This window comes from Pongo abelii, chromosome 10, assembly GCF_028885655.2.
Source record: "Pongo abelii isolate AG06213 chromosome 10, NHGRI_mPonAbe1-v2.0_pri, whole genome shotgun sequence".
NCBI classification, from domain to species: domain Eukaryota; kingdom Metazoa; phylum Chordata; class Mammalia; order Primates; family Hominidae; genus Pongo; species Pongo abelii.
Genome location: NC_071995.2, coordinates 11,499,804 through 11,524,238, shown reverse-complemented (window position 1 = coordinate 11,524,238; position 24,435 = coordinate 11,499,804). Strand labels below are relative to the sequence as shown.

The 24,435-nt window shown below is 37.6% G+C and overlaps 4 protein-coding genes across 4 annotated transcripts in view; all 4 read left to right on the top strand.

Moving 5' to 3' along the window:
- Positions 1–24,435, top strand: part of LOC100440863 (taste receptor type 2 member 30) — a 246,589-nt gene that overhangs the window by 194,573 nt on the left and 27,581 nt on the right.
- The window catches only part of LOC100439397 (taste receptor type 2 member 64-like), a 152,154-nt gene that overhangs the window by 100,138 nt on the left and 27,581 nt on the right, over positions 1–24,435 (top strand). The gene's annotated exons all lie outside the window — the stretch shown is intronic.
- LOC100438310 (taste receptor type 2 member 19) overlaps positions 1–24,435 on the top strand; it is a 110,449-nt gene that overhangs the window by 58,433 nt on the left and 27,581 nt on the right. The window lies entirely within an intron of this gene.
- Positions 5,577–12,091, top strand: LOC100442689 (taste receptor type 2 member 45-like). Its single transcript, XM_054527801.1, has 2 exons — positions 5,577–5,793; positions 8,910–12,091. The coding sequence occupies exons 1-2, from the start codon at positions 5,577–5,579 to the stop codon at positions 9,926–9,928; spliced, it is 1,236 nt and encodes a 411-aa protein (XP_054383776.1). The 3' UTR covers positions 9,929–12,091.

The following is a 24,435-nucleotide window of genomic DNA, read 5'->3' as shown; positions in this document are numbered from 1 at the left end:
AGATACATTTTAGGAGTAGTGTTTTTTATTGTCTACCAAAAAGCCTGCCAGAATTTGATAGAGATTGCATTAAATATATAAGTTGACTCTTCACCTATAAAGACTCTCTTTGTGCTGGATTTTAGTTTAGCTGGCCCTCCTTATTTGCACAGCTCTCTGATGAATTGAAAATATAATTTTGGCCTTTTATTTATCTTATCCCAGCTGTTGCAGAAGAATATTTTACCTTCTTGAACCTGCTGTATCTACTCAAAAGTGGAAGTTTTCACAGGTAACTTCTACATATCCAGTAACACAGGATCAAATGAAAAACTAGCAACACTTGGTTTCTGCCTGTATCAGACAGGTGAAATTGAAAGCAGTTATACAAATAGTATACTAACTCCTCATAAAGCCTACTCAAGGAGGGTATTGTTATTGTGTGCATTTTACAGATGGCTATACTAAGGCTGATAGTAGTTGTAAAATATAGTCTAAGTTCATATCTATATGAAACAGAGTATCTGGGTTTCTGTCCTGGCCATCAGACTTGAAGATCCTTTCTTAGAAACAATTATATTATCAAAACTGAAAAGAAATACAATCCAAGGCTGGAGTCTTATTTTAGCATCTATTAATCTTAAGCCATTAAGTAATCAAAAATAAATTTAAAAAAATTATATTCAAATATCACATGTAGAGAAGTCTAGTTTCTTCAATGGAAAACACATGTTTTTTAAGTGCTCAAGGAATATTTACAAAATTGCTTAATATTTTTAATTAAATAATTAATATTTAAAGACTTAATAGACTTGTTCTCAGCAAACTAGCACAACGACAAAAAACCAAACACCGCATGTTCTCACTCATAGGTAGGAATTGAACAATGAGAACACATGGACACAGGAAGGGGAACATCACACTCTGGGGACTGTTGTGGGGTGGAGGGGGGCGGAGAGATAGCATTAGGAGATGTACCTAATGCTAAATGACGAGTTAATGGGTGCAGCACACCAACATGGCACATGTATACATATGTAACAAACCTGCACGTTGTGCACATGTACCCTAAAACAAAGTATAATAAAAAATAGAAAAAAAAAGACTTAATAGACTCAAAAGAATAACTTACTCATAGACCTAAGCATGAGAGCTCAGTTTGATAAATGTTGAAAATGGGCTAAAAAGCATGAGTAGGAAAATAGGGCCTTTTCAAAGTACATGACCTCCCTGAAATTTATTTTTCATTTTGAAAATTATAGGACAATAATTCCTCCCATCCACGTGGGGTGTGTGTGTGTGTGTGTGGTGGGGGGGGTGCTTTGTACGTGTTAATTGGCTTGTTAACAATAAGGTTATACAGAGGTATTAGCAGCAACCAGATTTTAAAGAGTACTGGCCTTCCTAGAGTTCCCAAAAAACTCTTGAATGCATTTGATAGGAAAAGTTGGATTCTGTCTACATAAATCTGGTACTGAGAAAAACAAATTCACTTTGGCCATGATTCTAGTTACGACCAAACTCCCTCCAAAAATGTAGATATCCAATATATAATCTATGTATTGGGTTTTAAAATTTTCCTAACAACTGATGTTGCCGAACAAAAATTATGGAGAAGTTAAAGAGGGAAAAAATTGCAAAACAATGAAAGAGAATATGTCTTCATTTGCATGCTTGCAAATGAGAAATCAGCTTTTACTTCAACATCATTATGAAAAATTTTATCGAATTTTTTCAAAATAAAAAATAGAAAGAACAGACGGTGTATGAACAGTAGTTAACTTGAGCTGTTCTGAGAATAACATATTTTCCATAAAGACAGCACTGAACTCATCTATAAGCATGCGCTGCTGCTTTACTGTTTGACGTTGGTCACACAACTGAATTTAAAACATCAAAAATGTTAGTGCACATTCAGAATTCAGGTACACATAGAGTTTAAGGTCAGGACCTTAAGGGGGATCATGACCAGTGATATCAGACGTGCCTTTTTTGAAGGTGTGTTTGTTTAGTTAACGGGAAGTTTACTACCAATCATTTTTTTCCATACTAGTAACGGTAGAATTTGTATTTCCTCGTGATACCTACATTAAATGCATAAACATTTTTATATTTCAACACTTTGTATGAGTCCTTTCAGGGCCTGTTAAACACTCCAAATTTCCCTTGCAATATGCCAATAACTAATCATATTTTCTCAAAATCATTTGACATAATGTTTGATTGAAGGAATATCTCTGGTATAATTATATTTGCTGATATCAAATGAGAATGTGAAACTTCATGAAAAATGATTAGAAAATTTAATAATAGAATATGAATAAGTGCATAAAATATACAATTCATTCTTAAGAAATGTGTATAAAATCACAATCATAGAATGATAAAAGAGTAATATGTAATTTTTGAACTAAAGTTACGTGTTAAAATTGAATAGAAAAAGAATTATAAAATGTTAAGTTTAATAATTTTTATATAAATATAAAAGTGTGAAAATTATTCTGATATTACTAATTTTGAAAAGGACAAGAAGAAATGAGAATTTTCAAACACTGCTCCTAGAAGTACAAATTGATATAACTCCTTGGCTTCGTATGACATTATCTGATGAAGATGAAGGAGCACATCTTAAGACTCAGTACAGGTACTCTTACCAGAAAATGTATACACACACATGAATATCACTGTGCTTTCACAGCTAAAGTTGAGAAGTTTCTCAAATGTCCATCAGTGATAAAATAGATACATAAATTATGGCATACCTATATAATACTATATTACTATACAGTAATCAAAATGAACCAACTAGAGAGACATGTTTACAAAAAATGTATATAACAAAGAAAATAAACAAATTTGAGCTGATTAGATAATACTCACAAATGTAAGAGGATCTATCAATAGTGAAAAAACATTCATTTTAATTCCATTTATATAAAGTTTTCAAAAATATATCTTTAACACATTGCAATTTATTACACTGGTGACAAAACTCTAAAGTGAAACATATGAGTGACTATTACAACAATATGGACGGTAGCGAGGAGGAAAACAAGAGAATGGGATCAACAAGAAGGCGTATATGGGGAGTGTCTGGATGGCTGGAAAATTCTATTTTTTGACCAAGATGTGGTAAACACGGGGGGTAAAGTTATAATTTTTTCTCATACTGTGCTTTTAGGTTTTGTTGCTTTCTGTCTGTATGCTATGTTCCACCATAATAAAAATATTTAAAAGGCAAAAAAAGTAAAATAATGAATATAAAATTACACTGAAACTACATATTCTCATAGATAGAATTATAATTATTAGAGTTTTTGCTGAATGAAGTCAAATAGACTATTATAGTAGTTATACATGCAAGTTAAAATTTTAGGGCTGGGCAAGGTGGCTCATGCCTGTAATCCCAGCATTTTGGGAGGCTGAGGCGGGTGGATCACCTGAGGTCAGGAGTTCAAGACCAGCCTGGCCAACATGGTGAAAGCCCGTATCTACTAAAAAATATAAAAAATTAGCTGGGCGTGGTGGCGGGCGCCTGTAATCCCAACTACTAGGGAGGCTGAGGCAGGAGAATCGCTTCAACCTGGGAGGCGGAGGTTATAGTGGGCTGAAATTGTGCCATTGCATTCCAGCCTGGGCAACAAGAATGAAACTCCATCTAAAAAAAAAATTAAACTTTTCTTTAATTTTAAAAATAATATATAAGCAAGAACTATAAATTCAAATTCTTAATGCTAATCTTAATTTGAACCATCAAATTTTGAATATTGATATATTGCTGGACACCTTTTGTTCTTATTTCCAGTTTAATTATTTGCAATGCACAAAGTGACAGAAATTACTGAATTTTCAATAAATTATAATACTGTTGATATTAAATATATGGGACAATTCTCCCTAAATTTATCCTTTTTTTTCTTTTTTGTTTTGTTTTTATTTTATTTTATTTATTTTTTTATTATTATTATACTTTAGGTTTTATGGTACATGTGCGCAATGTGCAAGTAAGTTACATATGTATACATGTGCCATGCTGGTGCGCTGCACCCACTAACTCGTCATCTAGCATTAGGTATATCAAATAAAATAATTTCAGTCATATTGTTACCATTCAAAAATCACAGTATGTGCACACATATGTGTTAGAAAAAATGTTTCATTTCTATAATTTTTTGGCTCTCTATTAGAGAAAACACTGGAAAGTTAAATGTGTTAAAGTGTAGAACTTATTTAGTGTAATCTTTGGGTATATTTCTGTATATGTAGTGCTGCATTGCTTGCTATAATAAAATACTCCAAGGAACCAGGTGCAGTGGCTCACACCTGTAATCCTAGCACTTTGGGAGGCTGAGACAGGCAGATCACTTGAGGTCAGGAGTTCAAGACTAGCCTGGCCAACATGGCAAAACCCCATCTCTGCTAAAAAATACAAAAATTAGCCTGTGTGGTGGTGGATGCCTTTAATCCCAGCTGCTCAGGAGGCTGAGGCAAGGAGAATCACTTGAACCTGGGAGTCAGAGGTTTCAGTGAGCCGAGATTGCACTCTAGCCTGGGCAACAGAGTGAGACTCCATCTCAAAATAAAATAAAATAAATAAAATAAAATAAAATAAAATACTCCATATTTCATCACAGTAGCTGAGAATGTAAATAACCATTTGAAAGAATTTGGCTTGCTAATGATGCTACTGACACATATAATAAAGTTTATGTACTGTATAATTGCACAGAGTATTTGTACATGTTCATATGAAAATGCAAAACAACAACAACAACAAAAAACCAAAGAGCAAGTGCTATTTGTTGGAAGTCATGTTTGCCATGATTTTTAGAATTTAATAAAAGAAAAAAATGGCAAGCAAATTATTGGAAATTTGTTGGTTTAAAGTTGTCATTGTTGAAATACTATGTGAAGGTGATAGGAACAGGAGGCTGGGAAATTCTAGACAGAAAAGGGCGGGTCCTCAGCTAAAGCCCCACTCTCAAGCCTAATAGCCTGAGACTGTGGCCCAAAGGGAGTACTTCTAACCCTGTTTTCCCACTCAAATGTTGCCTTTTTTGGCCTGCCCCACTCCTCATCCTATGCCCATAAAACCCCAGGCTCCGCCGGTAGTGGGAAGTGGCTGAAGATCGAGAGGAGAAGCAGCTCAATGTTACAGACTATGGTGGGATGTCGGAGAGAAGTGGCTTGACTTCAGAGGGACAGGTTGAAGGCGTGACTTTCGAGAAGAGTCTGGATGGAGACAGCCGGACTTCAGGGGAAGATTACCTTCCTGCTTCTCATTCCCTTCCCAGCTCGCCTTCCTGCTGAGAGTCACTTCCATCAACAATAAAATCTCCCGCATTTACCATCCTCCAATTCGGTTGTGCAACCTCATTTTTCTTGGAAGCTGGACAAGAGCTCAGGAGCCAGGAATGCAGATACAAAAGGTTGTTACACTGAACCTCTGCCCTTGCTGGCAAGAGGCAGCCGCCTGAAGCGAAAAGGCAAAGGGCCCACTGAGCTACTAACACTTAAGCCGTCTGCAGATAACAGAGCTAAAAGAGCACTGTAACACCCTCCCCCTCGAGGTTTCGGGGGTGGCGGCACCCCCCTAGATGCTGCTGCGGGGCCTGCACAGAATTTGTTCCTGCTGGCATCCAAAAGTGCTCCTGCATCTGTTGACCTGTGTGCTCCCTCCCATGAGGGGTGGGCGCAGTGGGTCCCAGCGAGTGGATTTCACCCCTGCCAGCCCTAAAGCAGCTGGCTGGTTCCAGCGTCAGTGCGCCCCAGTTCCCTCCCATGAAGGGGTCAGGGAAATGTCCTCCATCAGAGGTATTGTTCCAGTCTAAGCCCTGATGCTGAGAATAATATGAGAATCATAAAGCCAGGAGAAAGAATAATTGTGTTATCCCATTACCCTGAATTGTAGCACTTAGAAAAATGAATGAAGTCACATTTATTAGACAGCATTCTACCTTGTAGCTATCATCATCATCTCTATCTACATCTATCCCATTAAATAATTTACTTTTTGAAATATGTACATTCATAAATTGGATAATGCCTATGTAATTTAAAAAAAGAATGGGTATTATGGGTAAGTTACATTAGTAAACGGTAAAGTTCAAGTCAAGCTAAATACATTTAGATTTAGAAATTAAGTTTAGTTTAAAATACATTGCTTAAGAAAATAGTTATTTATGGATGACCTTAAACTAATCCAAGGAACACTATAATAAAGATTTAGTTTTCAACATAAATACTATTCTTTAATCAGAGAGATAAACCATTTCATGATCAATCTGTTATTTTTATTTATTTATTATTTTTATTATTTATTTATTTTTCTTTTGAGATGGAGTCTCGCTCTCTAGCCCAGGCTGGAGTGCAGTGGCGCCATCTCAGCTCACTGCAACCTCTGCCTCTTGGGTTCAAGCGATTCTCCTGCCTCAGCCTCCTGAGTAGCTGAGATGACAGGCACGTGCCACCACAACCTAATCTCTTATTTTTAAAGACAGGATTTTAGGACTAAACAAATCAAATGTAAGTTCCCCCTCACATCTTTGATCTCTCACTTGGGTAATGATGCAGCTTGAAAGCACAGAGCCCCATTTCTACATTACAAGCAAAATAAAAGTTAATTCATGGAATACAATGGTGTATCTGTAATTGAGGTAGTATATTTTATTTATTGGAACGGCATTTTGAGATCCAGTGCTGTTCATTGAATTTCCCTGTAAGGAGAGTTTGAGGTGAGGACTCATCAAGCTGCTATCCCAAAAACAAAACAAAACAAAACAAAAAGCTAATCACATGAAATCAATTTCCTGTTTCTTCCAACTTGCAGGATAAGGCCTAGACGAAGCTTTTATTGTTTTCTGTGACCCAAGTGTTGGGAACAGTAGAAAATTGTTAACAGGTGTGAAGAAACATTTAGGGGCTTGAAAAGCAGCATGGGGGTGGACCTAGGCTCTTTGCAATGTTCCACATCTTGCCCTACATGATGGTTACATGAGTGTTTATAATACATTGCTGTGTTTACCATTTTTACTTTGACTCATTTCTAAGTGTGCATTATAATTTTAAAAATTATGTATTAGGAGAAGTACACCATAAAAATTATTGGTTGCTCATTATATACCTAGGAAAAAATTCACTATTTATATATCTTTACATACAACTGTAAGAGAGTTGAAGTAGAAACTTTATTTTAGGTACAACATGTAGAAATAAGAGAAGCTGTTACCTGAAGTACCCAGATCTTTCCAAAGGTTTTTTTCCACTTTTTCATTTTTTTTTTTTTTTTTAGGTGGAGTCTTGCTCTGTCGCCCAGGCTGGAGTGTGGTGGCGCCATCTCCCCTCACTGCAAGCTCCCCCTCCTGGGTTCACGCCATTCTCCTGCCTCAGCCTCCCGAGTAGCTGGAACTACAGGCGCCCACCACCATACCAGGCTAATTTTTTGTATTTTTTGTAGAGACGGGGTTTCAGTGTGTTAGCCAGGATGGTCTCGATCTCCTGACCTCTTGATCTGCCCACCACAGCCTTCCAAAGTGCTGAGATTACAGGCGTGAGCCACCGCGCCCAGTCTCTACCTTTAGTTATCTACCTTGCATGACAAAACTTTGCCATTCCTTATCTATTTTTCTTTTGGCTCCTGTATTCCTGACACAACAAGGGTAGACATATTTCCCACACGCTTGGTTTAGCAGAGTACCTATATCAGTTAGGTTTTTCTGCCAGAGAAACCTCTCTAACGCTACATTGCATATTGATATCTCACATGTCTTTGGATTCAGTTTTTCTAAGCTGGGTTTGGTGGATGGTTCTGGTGATATGAGATGGGCCAAGTTCTGCATCTTGGAATTAGTTAGAGTTTGGACAATTTAGGCTGGATAAGGCAGGGACAAACTGACTCCATTATTTTCTCATTCTCCTTCTGGGAACAGTGTAGTAGCCAGGCAATGTTCTCATAATAAACACAAAAGGAAAAGAAACTCCAGTGTGGAAACCATCTCAAACCTCTGTGTGAAGTCTACCAATTTTCTGTTAACCAAAGCAAGCTATGTGAGTGTGCTCAGAGTCCAGGGGCCACCCTGTCTGTGATGGGAAAATACTACAAGATTATATGTCAAATAATGGGATACTCAGGAATATTTACGAAAATGTTGAATATTCTAATGAAATAACAAATATTTAGACATTAAATGGACTTGAGAGTAACTTTACCAAGGGTCTAAGTATGAGAGATACGTTTGATATATTTTTATGGGCTGAAAACCCTGAGTGGGAAAATAGGACTAATTCCACCAGGATGACCTCCTGGAAATACATTTTCCATTTTGGAAATTATTTTAAAAATTCATTTTTTTCTGGAGGGGTGTGTGTATGTGTGTGTGTCTGTCTATGTGTGTATGTTTTATGAGCTTATTAACAATAATGTCATACAAAAGTACTGGTTAGCAGGAATAAGATTTTAAGGTGTATTGGCATTCCCACAGTTCCCAAGAAAATTTTCAATGATTTTGATTAAAAAGTTTGGATTTTGTCTATTTAAATCTAGCATAAAAATTGGTCATGGTGATGATCCTAGTTATGACTAATCTCCCTTTAAGATTTAGGCATTTACTTGTATAAACTATGTGGTACATTTTCCATAGCAAACAGCTAAAGTTGCTGAACACAAATTATGCAGAAGTGAAACGAGGAAACCATTGCAAAACATTGAAAGAGAATATGTCTTTATTTGCATGCTGGCAAATGAAAATTCCGGTTTCACTTCTACTTCAGTATCTAACAAGTCTGTAACAAGAAGGGACATTGAATGAATGAGTTAAGTTGAGCTGTTTGAAAATTAGAATGTTTTCCATAAATACAGTATCGAACTCATCAATTAGCATAAACTGCTACTTTCTTGTTTGACACTGGTCACAGTATTTGAAAGTAAAAAGAATGTTACTGCACATTCAGAAATCAGGTGCACATAAAATTTAAGGTCAGGCTATTAAAGGAATCACAGCCAGTGTTGTTAGGCCTTCATTTTTTCTATCTTTTTGTCTGTTCAGACACGATAACTTTTCTACCCATCATTTTTTCCATTCTAGAAGTGGTTACATTTGTTCTTGGAAATTTTGCTAATGGCTTCATAGCATTGGTAAATTCCATTGAGTGGGTCAAGAGACAAAAGATCTCCTTTGCTGACCAAATTCTCACTGCTCTGGCAGTCTCCAGAATGGGTTTGCTCTGGGTAATATTATTACATTGGAATGCAACTGTTTTGAATCCAGGTTTACATAGTTTAGGAGTAAGAATTACTACTATTAATGCCTGGGCTGTAACCAACCATTTCCGCATCTGGATTGCTACTAGCCTCAGCATATTTTATTTGCTCAAGATTGCCAATTTCTCCAACTTTATTTTTCTTCACTTAAAAAGGAGAATTAAGAGTGTCATTCCAGTGATACTATTGGGGTCTTTGTTATTTTTGGTTTGCCATATTGTTGTGGTAAACATGGATGAGAGTATGTGGACAAAAGAATATGAAGGAAACGTGAGTTGGGAGATCAAATTGAGTGATCCAACGCACCTTTCAGAAATGACTCTAACCATGCTTGCAAACTTAATACCCTTTACTCTGTCCCTGTTATCTTTTCTGCTCTTAATCTGTTCTTTGAGTAAACATCTCAAGAAGATGCAGCTCCATGGCAAAGGATCTCCAGATTCCAACACCAAGGTCCACATAAAAGTTTTGCAAATGGTGATCTCCTTCCTCTTGTTATTTGCTGTTTACTTTCTGTCCCCAATCACATCGATTTGGAAGTTTAGAAGGAGGCTGCAGAATGAACCTGTCCTCATGCTCTGCCAAACTACTGCAATTATATATCCTTCATTTCATTCATTCATCCTAATCTGGGGAAGCAAGAAGCTAAAACAGACCTTTCTTTTGATTTTGTGTCAGATTAAGTGCTGAGTAAAAGACCTGAAACTCTCAAATTTCTAGATTCACAAGTGGGACATTGTGTGTCTCCAAGAGAAAACAAACTGATGTTGTCTGGAACATTTTATACTTTCTACTGGTTTTTCTGTATTGTATGTTTTTGAATAATTTCCAAAAGTATATCTAGAAAAGTCTTTTACCTAAAGTTAGTGTAAAAAGTATCTATATATGCATGTGTATGTGTATATGAAACACTTAGAGTGACAATAACATAACCTTAATCATTTTTTACAAACTGCCAAATTATAGAAAACATTGTAAGAAATTTTTCAGAATCATGAAGCCATGTGTATTCACAATACAGTTCATATTATCATGTTTCATTTGAAAAATTTATGATCTCTATTTATAATTGTTAAGAACTTACATCTTATTTCACAAAATCATTGCTCTTTTCCACTGCTATTTGTACCATACATATGTACCATACCGTGCTTAAACATGATTATTTGAACATCTAGTTTTTTAGACGGTATGAGCATTCTAATCTAAATCAATAATGAGGTTTTATCTTTGGGGTAGTTTTTGTTTCATAATGAATTCTAATTTTATGTTTAATTTAAAGCAAACTATTGTTAGAAAACTATGCACAAAATAAAATTGAAGAATGACAAATGTATTTGGAATACATTTTGTATATGTCTACCATAATCAGTACTGAGGAATATTAGATTTTATACCAATATGTGAACAACTGAGAAAAAAGTCATATCTGTAATAGGGATGAAGAAAGAAACACAATGCTGACCTCTTAAGTGCTGTCATAAGTCTCCATATACAGTTAGAAAAGTCATTTCTTCCAGTTTTTGAGATAAAGAAAACCTATTTTGAAATTGAGATCTGATACCAAATATTTCCGTTTTTTTCCTAAACTACTTCAGAGCCCCTGAATTGTCAATTATCTCCACTATCTTCCACATTTAAAAATCTTTTTAAACATCACATAAATGAACTCAAATCTTTATTACTTGAAAAAATACTCAATGTAAAAACAGTATAGAAATTATGAAAATCATTTGAATTATATTTCCTGCAAATTTTAAAATGACATCTATGAAATCTATGTATTGATGATAGGAAATGATTTAAATATATGTTTTATTATAATCTAGTTGCAAATAATGCAGTGAGAGAAAGTGTGTTGACATATTCAGTGATAGCAAGTTCTATTATAGAAAAAATGTATAACATCATTAAACAAGTAAATTCTACAGACTGTATCAATTCTTGGAGTTATGAAATTTTAACAATGTTATCTAAACCTTGAGATAAATCATTTGATTTAGTTGTTTGTTTATTATTTATCTTTCCTGGTACAATGTAAGCACCATAAAAACAAAGATTCTGGCCAGGCTCGGTTTCTCACGCCTGTAATCCCAGCACTTTGGGAGGCCAAGGCAGGCAGATCACGAGGTCAGGAGATCGAGACCACCCTGGCTAACACGGTGAAACCCGGTTTCTACTAAAAATACAAAAAAATTAGCCGGGCGTAGTGGCGGGCACCTGTAGTCCCAGCTACTCCGGAGGCTGAGGCAGGAGAATGGCGTGAACCCAGGAGGTGGAGTTTGCAGAGAGCGGAGATGGCGCCACTGCACTCCAGCCTGGGCAACAGAGCAAAACTCCGTCTCAAAAAAAACAAAACAAAACAACAACAACAACAAACAGAGATCCTGTAGACCTTGCTTATCGTTGACTCCCAGGACCTAAAAGACCTCATAAAAAATAGATAGCCAAAAATATTTTGATGAACAAATGAATTAGTGAATACATTAATAAATTATATATATTGGGGTGGTGAACCAATGAAAATGAAACTCATCACGAAATCTACAGTTGCATGAATTTGCCTATTCTGGCTTCTGGTTGAGATGACAGGATTATCTAAGAAGAAGCATTTTTCAGAGTAAAAGTGTGGTTATTCCATACTTGTAGGGGAAATATCGCTATAATACAGCCTTGATGCAGCTATATCAGACGAAAAACATGGAGACAAGGTGGAACATCAAAATCAGATGGCACCTACTACAATACCTTCAAAAAAGCATATAAAAGATTTTTGGATATTTGTATATATTTTCTCGATTGTGAATGATATATTTGTATTGTGATATTTCTAGCTGGTTATTACGTAAAAAATGGCATTTCAATTTTAAAAATTGAGTTAGTTATGAATTACCTTACTAAAATGTGATTTTATACAATATTTTTAATATCTTTTCTAAATGAACATTTTAATTGCCACATTATAAAATCACAGAAAAGTGAGTGAAAAATAAATTATACCACTGAATGAATATCTTAGCTTTGGGGGTCTAGAACTAGAGCCAATGTCTGATATTAAAGTGATAACATTTCTTTGGAAGGTAAGTCCAGAGCAGCAATGGCAGGGACACATGGAAATTGAGGCAAGAGCACGTGGAAATTGAGGCAAGAGCAGATGTGAAAGAACGTGTTGGGATGTATTGTAACAATGTGTTGTGTGTATGTGACTGTGTTGTGGCCACTTCATTATAAGGTGAGAGAGACAGCATGGTGGTCATCAGATGCATGCACTTGGACCCCAGTACTTTTCCAGAAAGGCTACAAGGGGATACCACAGCCAGCATTAGTCCATGGAAGCGAGAGAGGAGGGAGAATGTATCTGTTCAGCTGTCTTCTGTCTTCTATTTCCCATTGGCCAGGGTTTCTCTGAAGCAGAACTACCATCTCTTCCGTTCTGCTTTCCATCATCTAGTCCGTTGGTGGCTTTTATGAAAGACAGACCTCATGCCCACAGTGTGGTGTTCCATTCAAGTCCCTATAGGAAGGATGGTAGGATGATCTGGATCAGGCAAGGTGCTGGCCTAGAGAATAAGAGACAGTTAAGGGAATCTGAGGAAGCACATGTTTAAGTCCAATACCGTCTACTCCTTGTACCACTCGGATTTGCTCATGTCTTCCAATCATGGCTGGCTTTATGGGCATATGATTTCCACTGTTGCACAGGGTCTTGTGCTTAGAGGTGCTCGTGCTTAGAGAGGCAATGGTTAGTCTTCCTGTTGCATGCTCTATTAGCAGCATTGAACCTGGTTTATTTGGGGGATGCTGCCATCTTCTGATTTTATCATTGTTCACTGGGCACCTCTTCTCAATCTCCTTTGCTGGTTCTTTCTCTTGTGTCTAATCTTCTGCACCTGCTGTTTTGTTTTTGAGACAGAGGGCATGCCTCTGCTGAAGAGGGAATGGTCTTGCACTAATTCCCTAGGGGTTTTCTCTCCCTTCTCCTATGGATTTGTCAGAGACTTGGACAGAGTCCTATAATGCCCACTATGCATGCCTCTAGCATGTTTGAATTCTGCTGGATCATTTGGCACAATGGGCAGAGCAGCTTAGGCCAGACCCTATAGCTGCTATGGAGCCCTTTTTTGTTCTGGGTTCCACTTGAGAACAGCAGCCTTTGGAAACTCCATTAGTGAGTTCAGAGCAATATCCTCAAATGAGGAATACGTTGACTCCAAAATCCCAATAGGCCCAAAAAACACTGTACCTCTTTTTTAGTGAGAAGAATTATGTATCAGGAAACATGCCATTTACTTTAAAAAGGATGTTTTGACACAAGGACCAGGAACATTGGACCTCTAAAAACACCATCTATGTTATAAGTCCCTGAAACTGCTGAGGTTTGTGTCTCTCTTCTTCTGGTATTTTACTTCTGTTCAAAGAAATACTATTTTACTATATTTAAGGAACTTGCCACTTCCTGCTTATGAATACCAATTAAAGTAATATTATTAGTATATTGAGTTAGCATGATGTTTTGCAAAATGCCAATTAAACTGAAAACAGAAGTGACACAGCTCTGACATAAAACAGTGAAGCAGTGCTTTTGTTCTTACCCCAACAAACAAATTGTTTTGATTTTCTCTCACAAAGGGTGTAGATTTAAAAACATTCGCCAAATCAAAAGCCACATACAAAGTACCGGAAACCACGTTCTGCTCAGTGAAGGTACCGCATCCTAGAGAGCATCTGCAAGTGCGATTTAAGTTTATGCTAATGTGCATTCATCTTATAAACCATCTGGTTTTGGCAGAGGCCAGATAGGTTAACTGAATAGGGATATAAAATGTACTACCACCCCCAGTGTTCATTATCAAGAGGACTTAAGCTTCCTTTCAGTCGTTTATCTCTGCTTCTGTGAATTGGCTCAGTCCTGAGAACTGGCTGAGGGTCTTTGATTTGTCACATCAGAGGCTGACCTCAGGACTCAGCTTTTTCAACTCTGTTTTCCTCTTGGTTTATAGTTATTTAGCAAAGTATGAAGCCTCTTCAACTATTGGCCTATCAGCCCAATCCAATGAGGCTGTTGCTGTCACCACTCCATTAAATCTGACATTTGTTAAGATCACCAGTGAGTGCATGTTGCCAATGGTTAGTCTTCATGTTGCATGCTCTATTAGCAACATTGAACATGGTTTACTGGGGGGATGCTGCCCTCTTCTGATTTTATCGTTGTTCACTGGGCACCTCTTCTCAATCTCCTTTGCTAGTTCTTTTCTCTTGCCTCTAAACTGAAAATGTCACACTGCCCAAGGTCTCAATTCTTCAATCTTTAATCAATCAGGCTTGTTTTGTTGGTGATCTCATGCAGTCTCCTTACTGATAATGTAGCCAAATGGTTCAATAGAGAGGAATAAGGCTGATTATTCATCTATATATTCATATATATCATTTTAATATAGCAATGCAGATATTGGCAGATTGATACATGGGGGATTTTAATTATATGATGATCTATATATAATTAGATAATGATATAAGTGAAGAAATACATAGATAGAATTATGGTTTACTAACCCATTTTTGATTTCTTGCATTTTGTACAATGTCTCAGTATCTGTTAGCATCTTATTTCTTAAGTTTTTTTCTCTATGATCAATTACTTATGAGTTAAGGGCCTAAGTTTACTTTTTTTTCCTTCTCTTTTAACTCCCGCTTCTTAGGTAAGCTCATCTACTCATGGCCTTACTTATTTTCTGTGTGCTGATGATGCCAACATTTAATCTTTCAGCTGAGATCTCAACGCTGGTCTCTGGAATCCTTTCTCTAATAGCCTATTTGACATCTTCATTTGGATGCCTAACAAGAGCTTGAACTAACATGTCCAAATCAAAATACTGTTCTTCCCCCAACTGTCAGATTTGTTTCTTCTACAGTCTTTCCCTCTTCTGCTAATGACCACTTCAGACTTTCAGATGCTTAGACTAAAAAAATGGAGTCAACATTTTCTCTCTTTCAGAACTCATCTCTAAGGCATCAGCAAATTTTGTTGACTCTACCCTCAAAAACATACAGAATCCAATCCCTTGTCATCACTCTGCCATACTAGTCTAAACTGCCGCATATCTTGCCAGGATATTTGCCATGAGTTTCTAATTATTCTTTCTAGTTCTGCACATCCTTTTATCCTGATGTATTCTCAAGGCAGCAGCCAGAGAGAACCTGTAAAAATGCAAATTTGATCATGCCATTCTTCTCCTCCATATTTTTCAGTGGCTTTCATCTAATTCAGAGTAAAGGCCAAATCCTTACAAAGTCTTATAATCATTTGAATGATCTGATTTTGTCTGCCTGTGTGTCCTAAAACACCTGGCTTATCCCATGCTAACAACACTGGCCTTTGTGTCACTTCTTGAATATGCCAAGCATTGCCTCAGGGACTTCATACTTGTGTCCCTTCTTCTTGGATTGCTCTTTCTCAGATATCAACACTGAACATTATCACTCCTCAGATATCACTGAATCATTGAGGCCTCCAATACTACCTTATTTAAAGAGAAATCTCACTTCACTTTGCAGTTTTTTTTTTCTTTTTTTAGCTTTTATTTTAGATTCTGGGGTTCATGTGCAGGTTTGTTATGTAAGTAAATTGCACGTCTCAGGCACATCGTGTACAGATTATTTTGTCACTCGGGTGGTAAGCAGAGTACCTGATAGGTATCTCTTTTATCTTCACTCTCCTCCTTCTCTCTGTTCACATAGACCCTGGTGTCTGTTGTTCCCTTCTTTGTGTCCATCTGTACTCAATGTTTAGCACCCACTTATAAGTGAGAACATGTGGTATTTGTTTTCTCTTTCCATGTTTGTTGGCTCAGGATCACGGCCTCCAGCTCCACCCATGTTGCTACATCATCTTGTTTTTTTTCTAATGACTGCATAGTATTCCATGGTGTATATGTACCATATTTTCTTTATCCAGTCTACTATTTATGGGCATTTAGGTTTATTCCATGTCTTTGCTATTATGAATAGTTCTGTCATGAATATTTGCATGCATGTGTCTTTATGGTAGAACAATTTATATTTCTTTGGATATATGTCCAATAATGGAATTGCTGGTTTGAATGGTAATTCTGTTTTAAGTTCTTTGGAAAATTGCCATACTGATTTCCACAATGGCTAGACTAATTTACCTTCCCACCAGCAGTGTGAAAGCATTCCCTTTCACCACAATCTTGCCAGAATCTGTTGGGTTTTTTTGAGTTTTTAGTAATAGCTATTCTGACTGGTATGAGATGGTATCTCATTGTGGTTTTGAATCGCATTTCTTTAATGATTAGTTGTATTGAGCATTTTTTCATGTGTTTGTTGGCTGAGTGTATGTCTTCACTTGAAAATTGTTCATGTCCTTTATCAAATTTTTAACGGTGGTATTTGTTTTTTGCTTGTAAATGTAAATTCATTGTATGTTCCAGATATTACGCCTTTGTCAGTTACATAGTTCACAAAATATTTTCTCCCATTCTGCAGGTCTCTGTTTACTCTGTTGATAGTTTCTTTTCTTGTGCAGAAGCTCTTCAGTTTAATTAGGTTCCACTTTTCAATTTTTGTTTTTGTTGCAATTGATTTTGGTGTCTTTGCCATGAAATCTTTGCCAGGTCCTATGTCCAGAATGGTGTTTACCAGGTTATGTTTCCGTTTTTTAAAGAAATAGTTTTAGGTTTTACATTTTATTATTTAACCCAGCTTGCATTGATTTTTCTGTATGTATAAGGAAGGTGTCCAGTTTCCATCTTCTGCACATGGCTATCCAGTTATCCCAGCACCATTTATAGAGTAGGGAGTCTCTCCTCATTGCTTGTTTTTGTTAACTTTGTTGAAGATTAGATGGTTGTAGGTGGGTGGCATTATTTCTGGGGTCTCTATTCTGTTCCCTTGGTCTACGTGCCTGTTTTTGTACCAGTACCATGCTGTTTTAGTCTCTGTATCCTTGTAGTATGGTTCAAAGTCAGGTGATGTTATACCTCCTGCTTTGTTCTTTTTGTTTGGTATTGTCTTGGCTATTTGGGCTGTTTTTTTCATTCCCAATGAATTTTAAAATAGTTTGTTTCTAATTTTGTGAAGAATATCAATGACAATTTGACAGGAATAGCACTGAATCTGTAAATTGGTTTGGGCAGTATGGGCATTTAAACAATATTTATTCTTCCCATCCATGAGCCTGGAACATTTTCCCATTTGTCTGTGTCTTATTGGATTTAATTGAATAGTCTCTTGTAATATTCTTTGTAGAGATATTTCACCTCCCTGGTCAGCTGTATTCCTATATTTTTTATTTTTTGTGACTATTGTGAAAGGGATTGCCTTCTTGATTTGTCTTTGCTTGAATTTTGTTGATATAGGAATGCTACTAATTTTTGTACATTGATTTTGTATCCTGGGAATTTTCTGAGTTTGTTTATCAGACCAAGGAGATTTTGGCCAGAGACTGTGGGGATTTCTAGGTATAAAATCATATTATCTGCAAACAGGGATAATTTGACTTCTTCTCTTCCTATTGGGATGCCTTTTATTTATTTCTCTTCCTGATTGCTTTGACCAGAACTTCCAGTACTATTGAATAAGGATGGTGAGAGAGGACACCCTTGTCTTGTTCCTGTTTTCAAGGGGTAATGCTTCCAGTTTTGCCCATTTAGTATAATATTGGCTGTGGGTTTGTCATGGGTGGCTCTTATTATTGTGAAGTATATATCTTCAATGCCTAGTTTGTTGAGAGTTTTTAATATGAAGAGATAATTGAATTTTATTGAAAGCCTTTTCTGCATCTATTGAGATAATAATGTGGTTTTTGTTAGTTTCACTTATGTGATGAATCACATATATTGATTTACATATGTTTAACCAAACTTGTATCCCAGTGATAAAGCCTACTTGGTTATGGTGGATTAGCTTTTTGATGTGCTGCTGGATTCAGCTTGCTGGCATTTTGTTGAGTGATTTTTTTAAATCTATGTTTATCAAAGATGTTTTCTTTTTTTGTTGTGTCTCCGCCTGGTTTTGGTATCAGGGTGATAATAGCCTTGTAGAATGAGTTAGGGTGGAGTCTCTTTTCCTCAGTTTTTTAGAGTAGGTTTAGTATGAATGGTACCAGTTCTTCTTTATACATATGGTAGAATTCTGCTGAGAATCCATCAGGTCCTAGGCATTTTTTGTTTGTTTGTCTGGTAGGCTTTTTATTACCCTTTCTTTTTTTTTTTTTTTTTTAAGGGACTAAGAGTCTTTTATTCATCAATAATTTGATAATATATTGGAATTTTCTATGAAACTGAAATATAGTGCCATTTTTGCTTTTTAAAAACTTTTGTGTAACCAAAGTAATAATCATCATTTATAAACGTTAAACATTTAAATTTTTTTTTCTTTTTATTATTATTATTATTCTTATTCTTATTATACTTTAGGCTCTATGGTACATGTGCGCAATGTGCAGGTAAGTTACATATGTATACATGTGCCATGCTGGTGCGCTGCACCCACCAACTCGTCATCTAGCATTAGGTATATCTCCCAATGCTATCCCTCCCCCCTCCCCCCACCCCACAACAGTCCCTGAAGTGTGATGTTCCCCTTCCTGTGTCCATGTGTTCTCATTGTTCAATTCCCACCTATGAGTGAGAATATGCAGTGTTTGATTTTTTCTTCTTGCGATAGTTTACTGAGAATGATGATTTCCAATTTCATCCATGTCCCTACAAAGGACGTGAACTCATCATTTTTTATGGCTGCATAGTATTCCATGGTGTATATGTGCCACATTTTCTTAATCCAGTCTATCATTGTTGGACATTTGGGTTGGTTCCAAGTCTTTGCTATTGTGAATAATGCTGCAATAAACATACGTGTGCATGTGTCTTTATAGCAGCATGATTTATAGTCCTTTGGGTATATACCCAGTAATGGGATGGCTGGGTCAAATAGAATTTCTAGTTCTAGATCCCTGAGGAATCGCCACACTGACTTCCACAAGGGTTGAACTAGTTTACAGTCCCACCAACAGTGTCAAAGTGTTCCTATTTCTCCACATCCTCTCCAGCACCTGTTGTTTCCTGACTTTTTAATGATTGCCATTCTAACTGGTGTGAGATGGTATCTCATTGTGGTTTTGATTTGCATTTCTCTGATGGCCAGTGATGGTGAGCATTTTTTCATGTGTTTTTTGGCTGCATAAATGTCTTCTTTTGAGAAGTGTCTGTTCATGTCCTTCGCCCACTTTTTGATGGGGTTGTTTGTTTTTTTCTTGTAAATTTGTTGGAGTTCATTGTAGATTCTGGATATTAGCCCTTTGTCAGATGAGTAGGTTGCGAAAATTTTCTCCCATTTTGTAGGTTTCCTGTTCACTCTGATGGTAGTTTCCTTTGCTGTGCAGAAGCTCTTTAGTTTAATTAGATCCCATTTGTCAATTTTGGCTTTTGTTGCCATTGCTTTTGGTGTTTTAGACATGAAGTCCTTGCCCATGCCTATGTCCTGAATGGTAATGCCTAGGTTTTCTTCTAGGGTTTTTATGGTTTTAGGTCTAACATTTAAGTCTTTAATCCATCTTGAATTAATTTTTGTATAAGGTGTAAGGAAGGGATCCAGTTTCAGCTTTCTACATATGGCTAGCCAGTTTTCTCAGCACCATTTATTAAATAGGGAATCCTTTCCCCATTTCTTCTTTTTCTCAGGTTTGTCAAAGATCAGATAGTTGTAGATATGTGGCATTATTTCTGACGGCTCTGTTCTATTCCATTGATCTATATCTCTGTTTTGGTACCAGTACCATGCTGTTTTGGTTACTGTAGCCTTGTAGTATAGTTTGAAGTCAGGTAGTGTGATGCCTCCAGCTTTGTTCTTTTGGCTTAGGATTGACTTGGCGATGCGGGCTCTTTCTTGGTTCCATATGAACTTTAAAGTAGTTTTTTCCAATTCTGTGAAGAAAGTCATTGGTAACTTGATGGGGATGGCATTGAATCTGTAAATTACCTTGGGAAGGATGGCCATTTTCATGATATTGATTCTTCCTACCCATGAGCATGGAATGTTCTTCCATTTGTTTGTATCCTCTTTTATTTCCTTGAGCAGTGGTTTGTAGTTCTCCTTGAAGAGGTCCTTCACATCCCTTGTAAGTTGGATTCCTAGGTATTTTATTCTCTTTGAAGCAATTGTGAATGGGAGTTCACTCATGATTTGGCTCTCTGTTTGTCTGTTATTGATGTATAAGAATGCTTGTGATTTTTGTACATTGATTTCGTATCCTGAGACTTTGCTGAAGTTGCTTATCAGCTTAAGGAGATTTTGGGCTGAGACAATGGGGTTTTCTAGATATACTATCATGTCATCTGCAAACAGGGACAATTTGACTTCCTCTTTTCCTAATTGAATACCCTTGATTTCCTTCTCTTGCCTAATTGCCCTGGCCAGAAGTTCCAACACTATGTTGAATAGAAGTGGTGAGAGAGGGCATCCCTGTCTTGTGCCAGTTTTCAAAGGGAATGCTTCCAGTTTTTGCCCATTCAGTATGATATTGGCTGTGGGTTTGTCATAAATAGCTCTTATTATTTTGAGATACGTCCCATCAATACCTAATTTATTGAGAGTTTTTAGCATGAAGGTTGTTGAATTTTGTCAAAGGCCTTTTCTGCATCTATTGAGATAATCATGTGGTTTTTGTCTTTGGTTCTGTTTATATGCTGGATTACATTTATTGATTTGCGTATATTGAACCAGCCTTGCATCCCAGGGATGAAGCCCACTTGATCATGGTGGATAAGCTTTTTGATGTGCTGCTGGATTCTGTTTGCCAGTATTTTATTGAGGATTTTTGCATCAATGTTCATCAAGGTTATTGGTCTAAAATTCTCTTTTTTTGTTGTGTCTCTGCCAGGCTTTGGTATCAGGATGATGCTGGCCTCATAAAATGAGTTAGGGAGGATTCCCTCTTTTTCTATTGATTGGAATAGTTTCAGAAGGAATGGTACCAGCTCCTCCTTGTACCTCTGGTAGAATTCGGCTGTGAACCCATCTGGTCCTGCACTCTTTTTGGTTGGTAAGCTATTGATTATTGCCACAATTTCAGCTCCTGTTATTGGTCTATTCAGAGATTCAACTTCTTCCTGGTTTAGTCTTGGGAGGGTGTATGTGTTGAGGAATTTATCCATTTCTTCTAGATTTTCTAGTTTATTTGCGTAGAGGTGTTTGTAATATTCTCTGATGGTAGTTTGTATTTCTGTGGGATCGGTGGTGATATCCCCTTTATCATTTTTTATTGCATCTATTTGATTCTTCTCTCTTTTTTTCTTTATTAATCTTGCTAGCGGTCTATCAATTTTGTTGATCCTTTCAAAAAACCAGCTCCTGGATTCATTGATTTTTTGAAGGGTTTTTTGTGTCTCTATTTCCTTCAGTTCTGCTCTGATTTTAGTTATTTCTTGCCTTCTGCTAGCTTTTGAATGTGTTTGCTCTTGCTTTTCTAGTTCTTTTAATTGTGATGTTAGGGTGTCAATTTTGGATCTTTCCTGCTTTCTCTTGTGGGCATTTAGTGCTATAAATTTCCCTCTACACACTGCTTTGAATGCATCCCAGAGATTCTGGTATGTTGTGTCTTGGTTCTCGTTGGTTTCAAAGAACATCTTTATTTCTGCCTTCATTTCGTTATGTACCCAGTAGTCATTCAGGAGCAGGTTGTTCAGTTTCCACGTAGTTGAGCGGTTTTGAGTGAGAATCTTAATCCTGAGTTCTAGCTTGATTGCACTGTGATCTGAGAGATAGTTTGTTATAATTTCTGTTCTTTTACATTTATTGAGGAGAGCTTTACTTCGAAGTATATGGTCAATTTTGGAATAGGTGTGGTGTGGTGCTGAAAAAAATGTATATTCTGTTGATTTGGGGTGGGGAGTTCTGTAGATGTCTATTAGGTCCGCTTGGTGCAGAGCTGAGTTCAATTCCTGGGTATCCTTGTTGACTTTCTGTCTCGTTGTTCTGTCTAATGTTGACAGTGGGGTGTTAAAGTCTCAATGTGTGGGAGTCGAAGTCTCTTTCTAGGTCACTGAGGACTTGCTTTATGAATCTGGGTGCTCCTGTATTGGGTGCATATATATTTAGGATAGTTAGCTCTTCTTGTTGAATTAATCCCTTTACCATTATGTAATGGCCTTCTTTGTCTCTTTTGATCTTTGTTGGTTTAAAGTCTGTTTTATCAGAGACTAGGATTGCAACCCCTGCCTTTTTTTGTTTTCCATTTGCTTGGTAGATCTTCCTCCATCCTTTTATTCTGAGCCTATGTGTGTCTCTGCACGTGAGATGGGTTTCCTGAATACAGCACACTGATGGGTCTTGAGTCTTTATCCAATTTGCCAGTCTGTGTCTTTTAATTGGAGCATTTAGTCCATTTACATTTAAAGTTAATATTGTTATGTGTGAATCTGATCCTGTCATTATGATGTTAGCTGGTTATTTTGCTCGTTAGTTGATGCAGTCTCTTCCTAGTCTCGATGGTCTTTACATTTCGGTATGATTTTGCAGTGGCTGGTACCGGTTGTGCCTTTCCATGTTTAGCGCTTCCTTCAGGAGCTCTTTTAGGGCTGGCCTGGTGGTGACAAAATCTCTCAGCATTTGCTTGTCTGTAAAGTATTTTATTTCTCCTTCACTTATGAAGCTTAGTTTGGCAGGATATGAAATTCTGGGTTGAAAATTCTTTTCTTTAAGAATGTTGAATATTTGCCCCCACTCCCTTCTGGCTTGTAGGGTTTCTGCCGAGAGATCCGCTGTTAGTCTGATGGGCTTCCCTTTGATGGTAACCCGACCTTTCTCTCTGGCTGCCCTTAACATTTTTTCCTTCATTTCAACTTTGGTGAATCTGACAATTATGTGTCTTGGAGTTGCTCTTCTTGAGGAGTATCTTTGTGGTGTTCTCTGTATTTCCTGAATCTGAATGTTGGCCTGCCTTGCTAGATTGGGGAAGTTCTCCTGGATAATATCCTGCAGAGTGTTTTCCAACTTGTTTCCATTCTCCCCGTCACTTTCAGGTACACCAATCAGATGTAGATTTGGTCTTTTCACATAGTCCCACATTTCTTAAGGCTTTGCTCGTTTGTTTTTATTCTTTTTTCTCTAAACTTCCCTTCTCGCTTCATTTCATTCATTTCATCTTCCAGGGCTGATACCCTTTCTTCCATTTGATTGCATTGGCTCCTGAGGCTTCTGCATTCTTCACGTAGTACTTGAGCCTTGGTTTTCAGCTCCATCAGCTCCTTTAAGCACTTCTCTGTATTGGTTATTCTAGTTATACATTCTTCTAAATTTTTTTCAAAGTTTTCAACTTCTTTGCCTTTGGTTTGAACATCCTCCCGTAGCTCGGAGTAATTTGATCGTCTGAAGCCTTCTTCTCTCAGCTCGTCAAAGTCATTCTCCGTCCAGCTTTGTTCCCTTGCTGGTGAGGAACTGCGTTCCTTTGGAGGAGGAGAGGTACTCTGCTTTTTAGAGTTTCCAGTTTTTCTGCTCTGTTTTTTCCCCATCTTTGTGGTTTTATCTACTTTTGGTCTTTGATGATGGTGATGTACAGATGGGTTTTTGGTGTGGATGTCCTTTCTGTTAGTTTTCCTTCTGACAGACAGGACTCTCAGCTGCAGGTCTGTTGGAGTACCTGGCCTGCCATGTGAGGTGTCAGTCTGCCCCTGCTGGGGGTGCCTCCCAGTTAGGCTGCTCGGGGGTCAGGGGTCAGGGACCCACTTGAGGAGGCAGTCTGCCTGTTCTCAGATCTCCAGCTGCGTGCTGGGTGAACCACTGCTCTCCTCAAAGCTGTCAGACAGGGACATTTAAGTCTGCAGAGGTTACTGCTGTCTTTTTGTTTGTCTGTGCCTGCCCCCAGAGGTGGAGCCTACAGAACCAGGCAGGCCTCCTTGAGCTGTGGTGGGCTCCACCCAGTTCAAGCTTCCAGGCTGCTTTGTTTACCTAAGCGAGCCTGGGCAATGGCGGGCGCCCCTCCCCCAGCCTCGCCGCCGACTTGCTGTTTGATCTCAGACTGCTGTGCTATCAATCAGTGAGACTCCGTGGGCGTAGGACCCTCTGAGCCAGGTGAGGGCTATACTCTCCTGGGGCACCGTTTCCTAAGCCCGTCGGAAAAGCACAGTATCCGGGTGGGAGTGGCCCGATTTTCCAGGTGCTGTCTGTCACCCCTGGAAAGC

Bases quoted from the DNA above. Each gene is read 5' to 3' on its own strand.
- LOC100442689 (XM_054527801.1), top strand. From the start codon at position 5,577: ATGCTGCTGCGGGGCCTGCACAGAATTTGTTCCTGCTGGCATCCAAAA. The intron at 5,794-8,909 runs GTATTGTTCCAG...GAAAGTAAAAAG, and splicing joins GGAAATGTCCTCCATCAGAG to AATGTTACTGCACATTCAGA.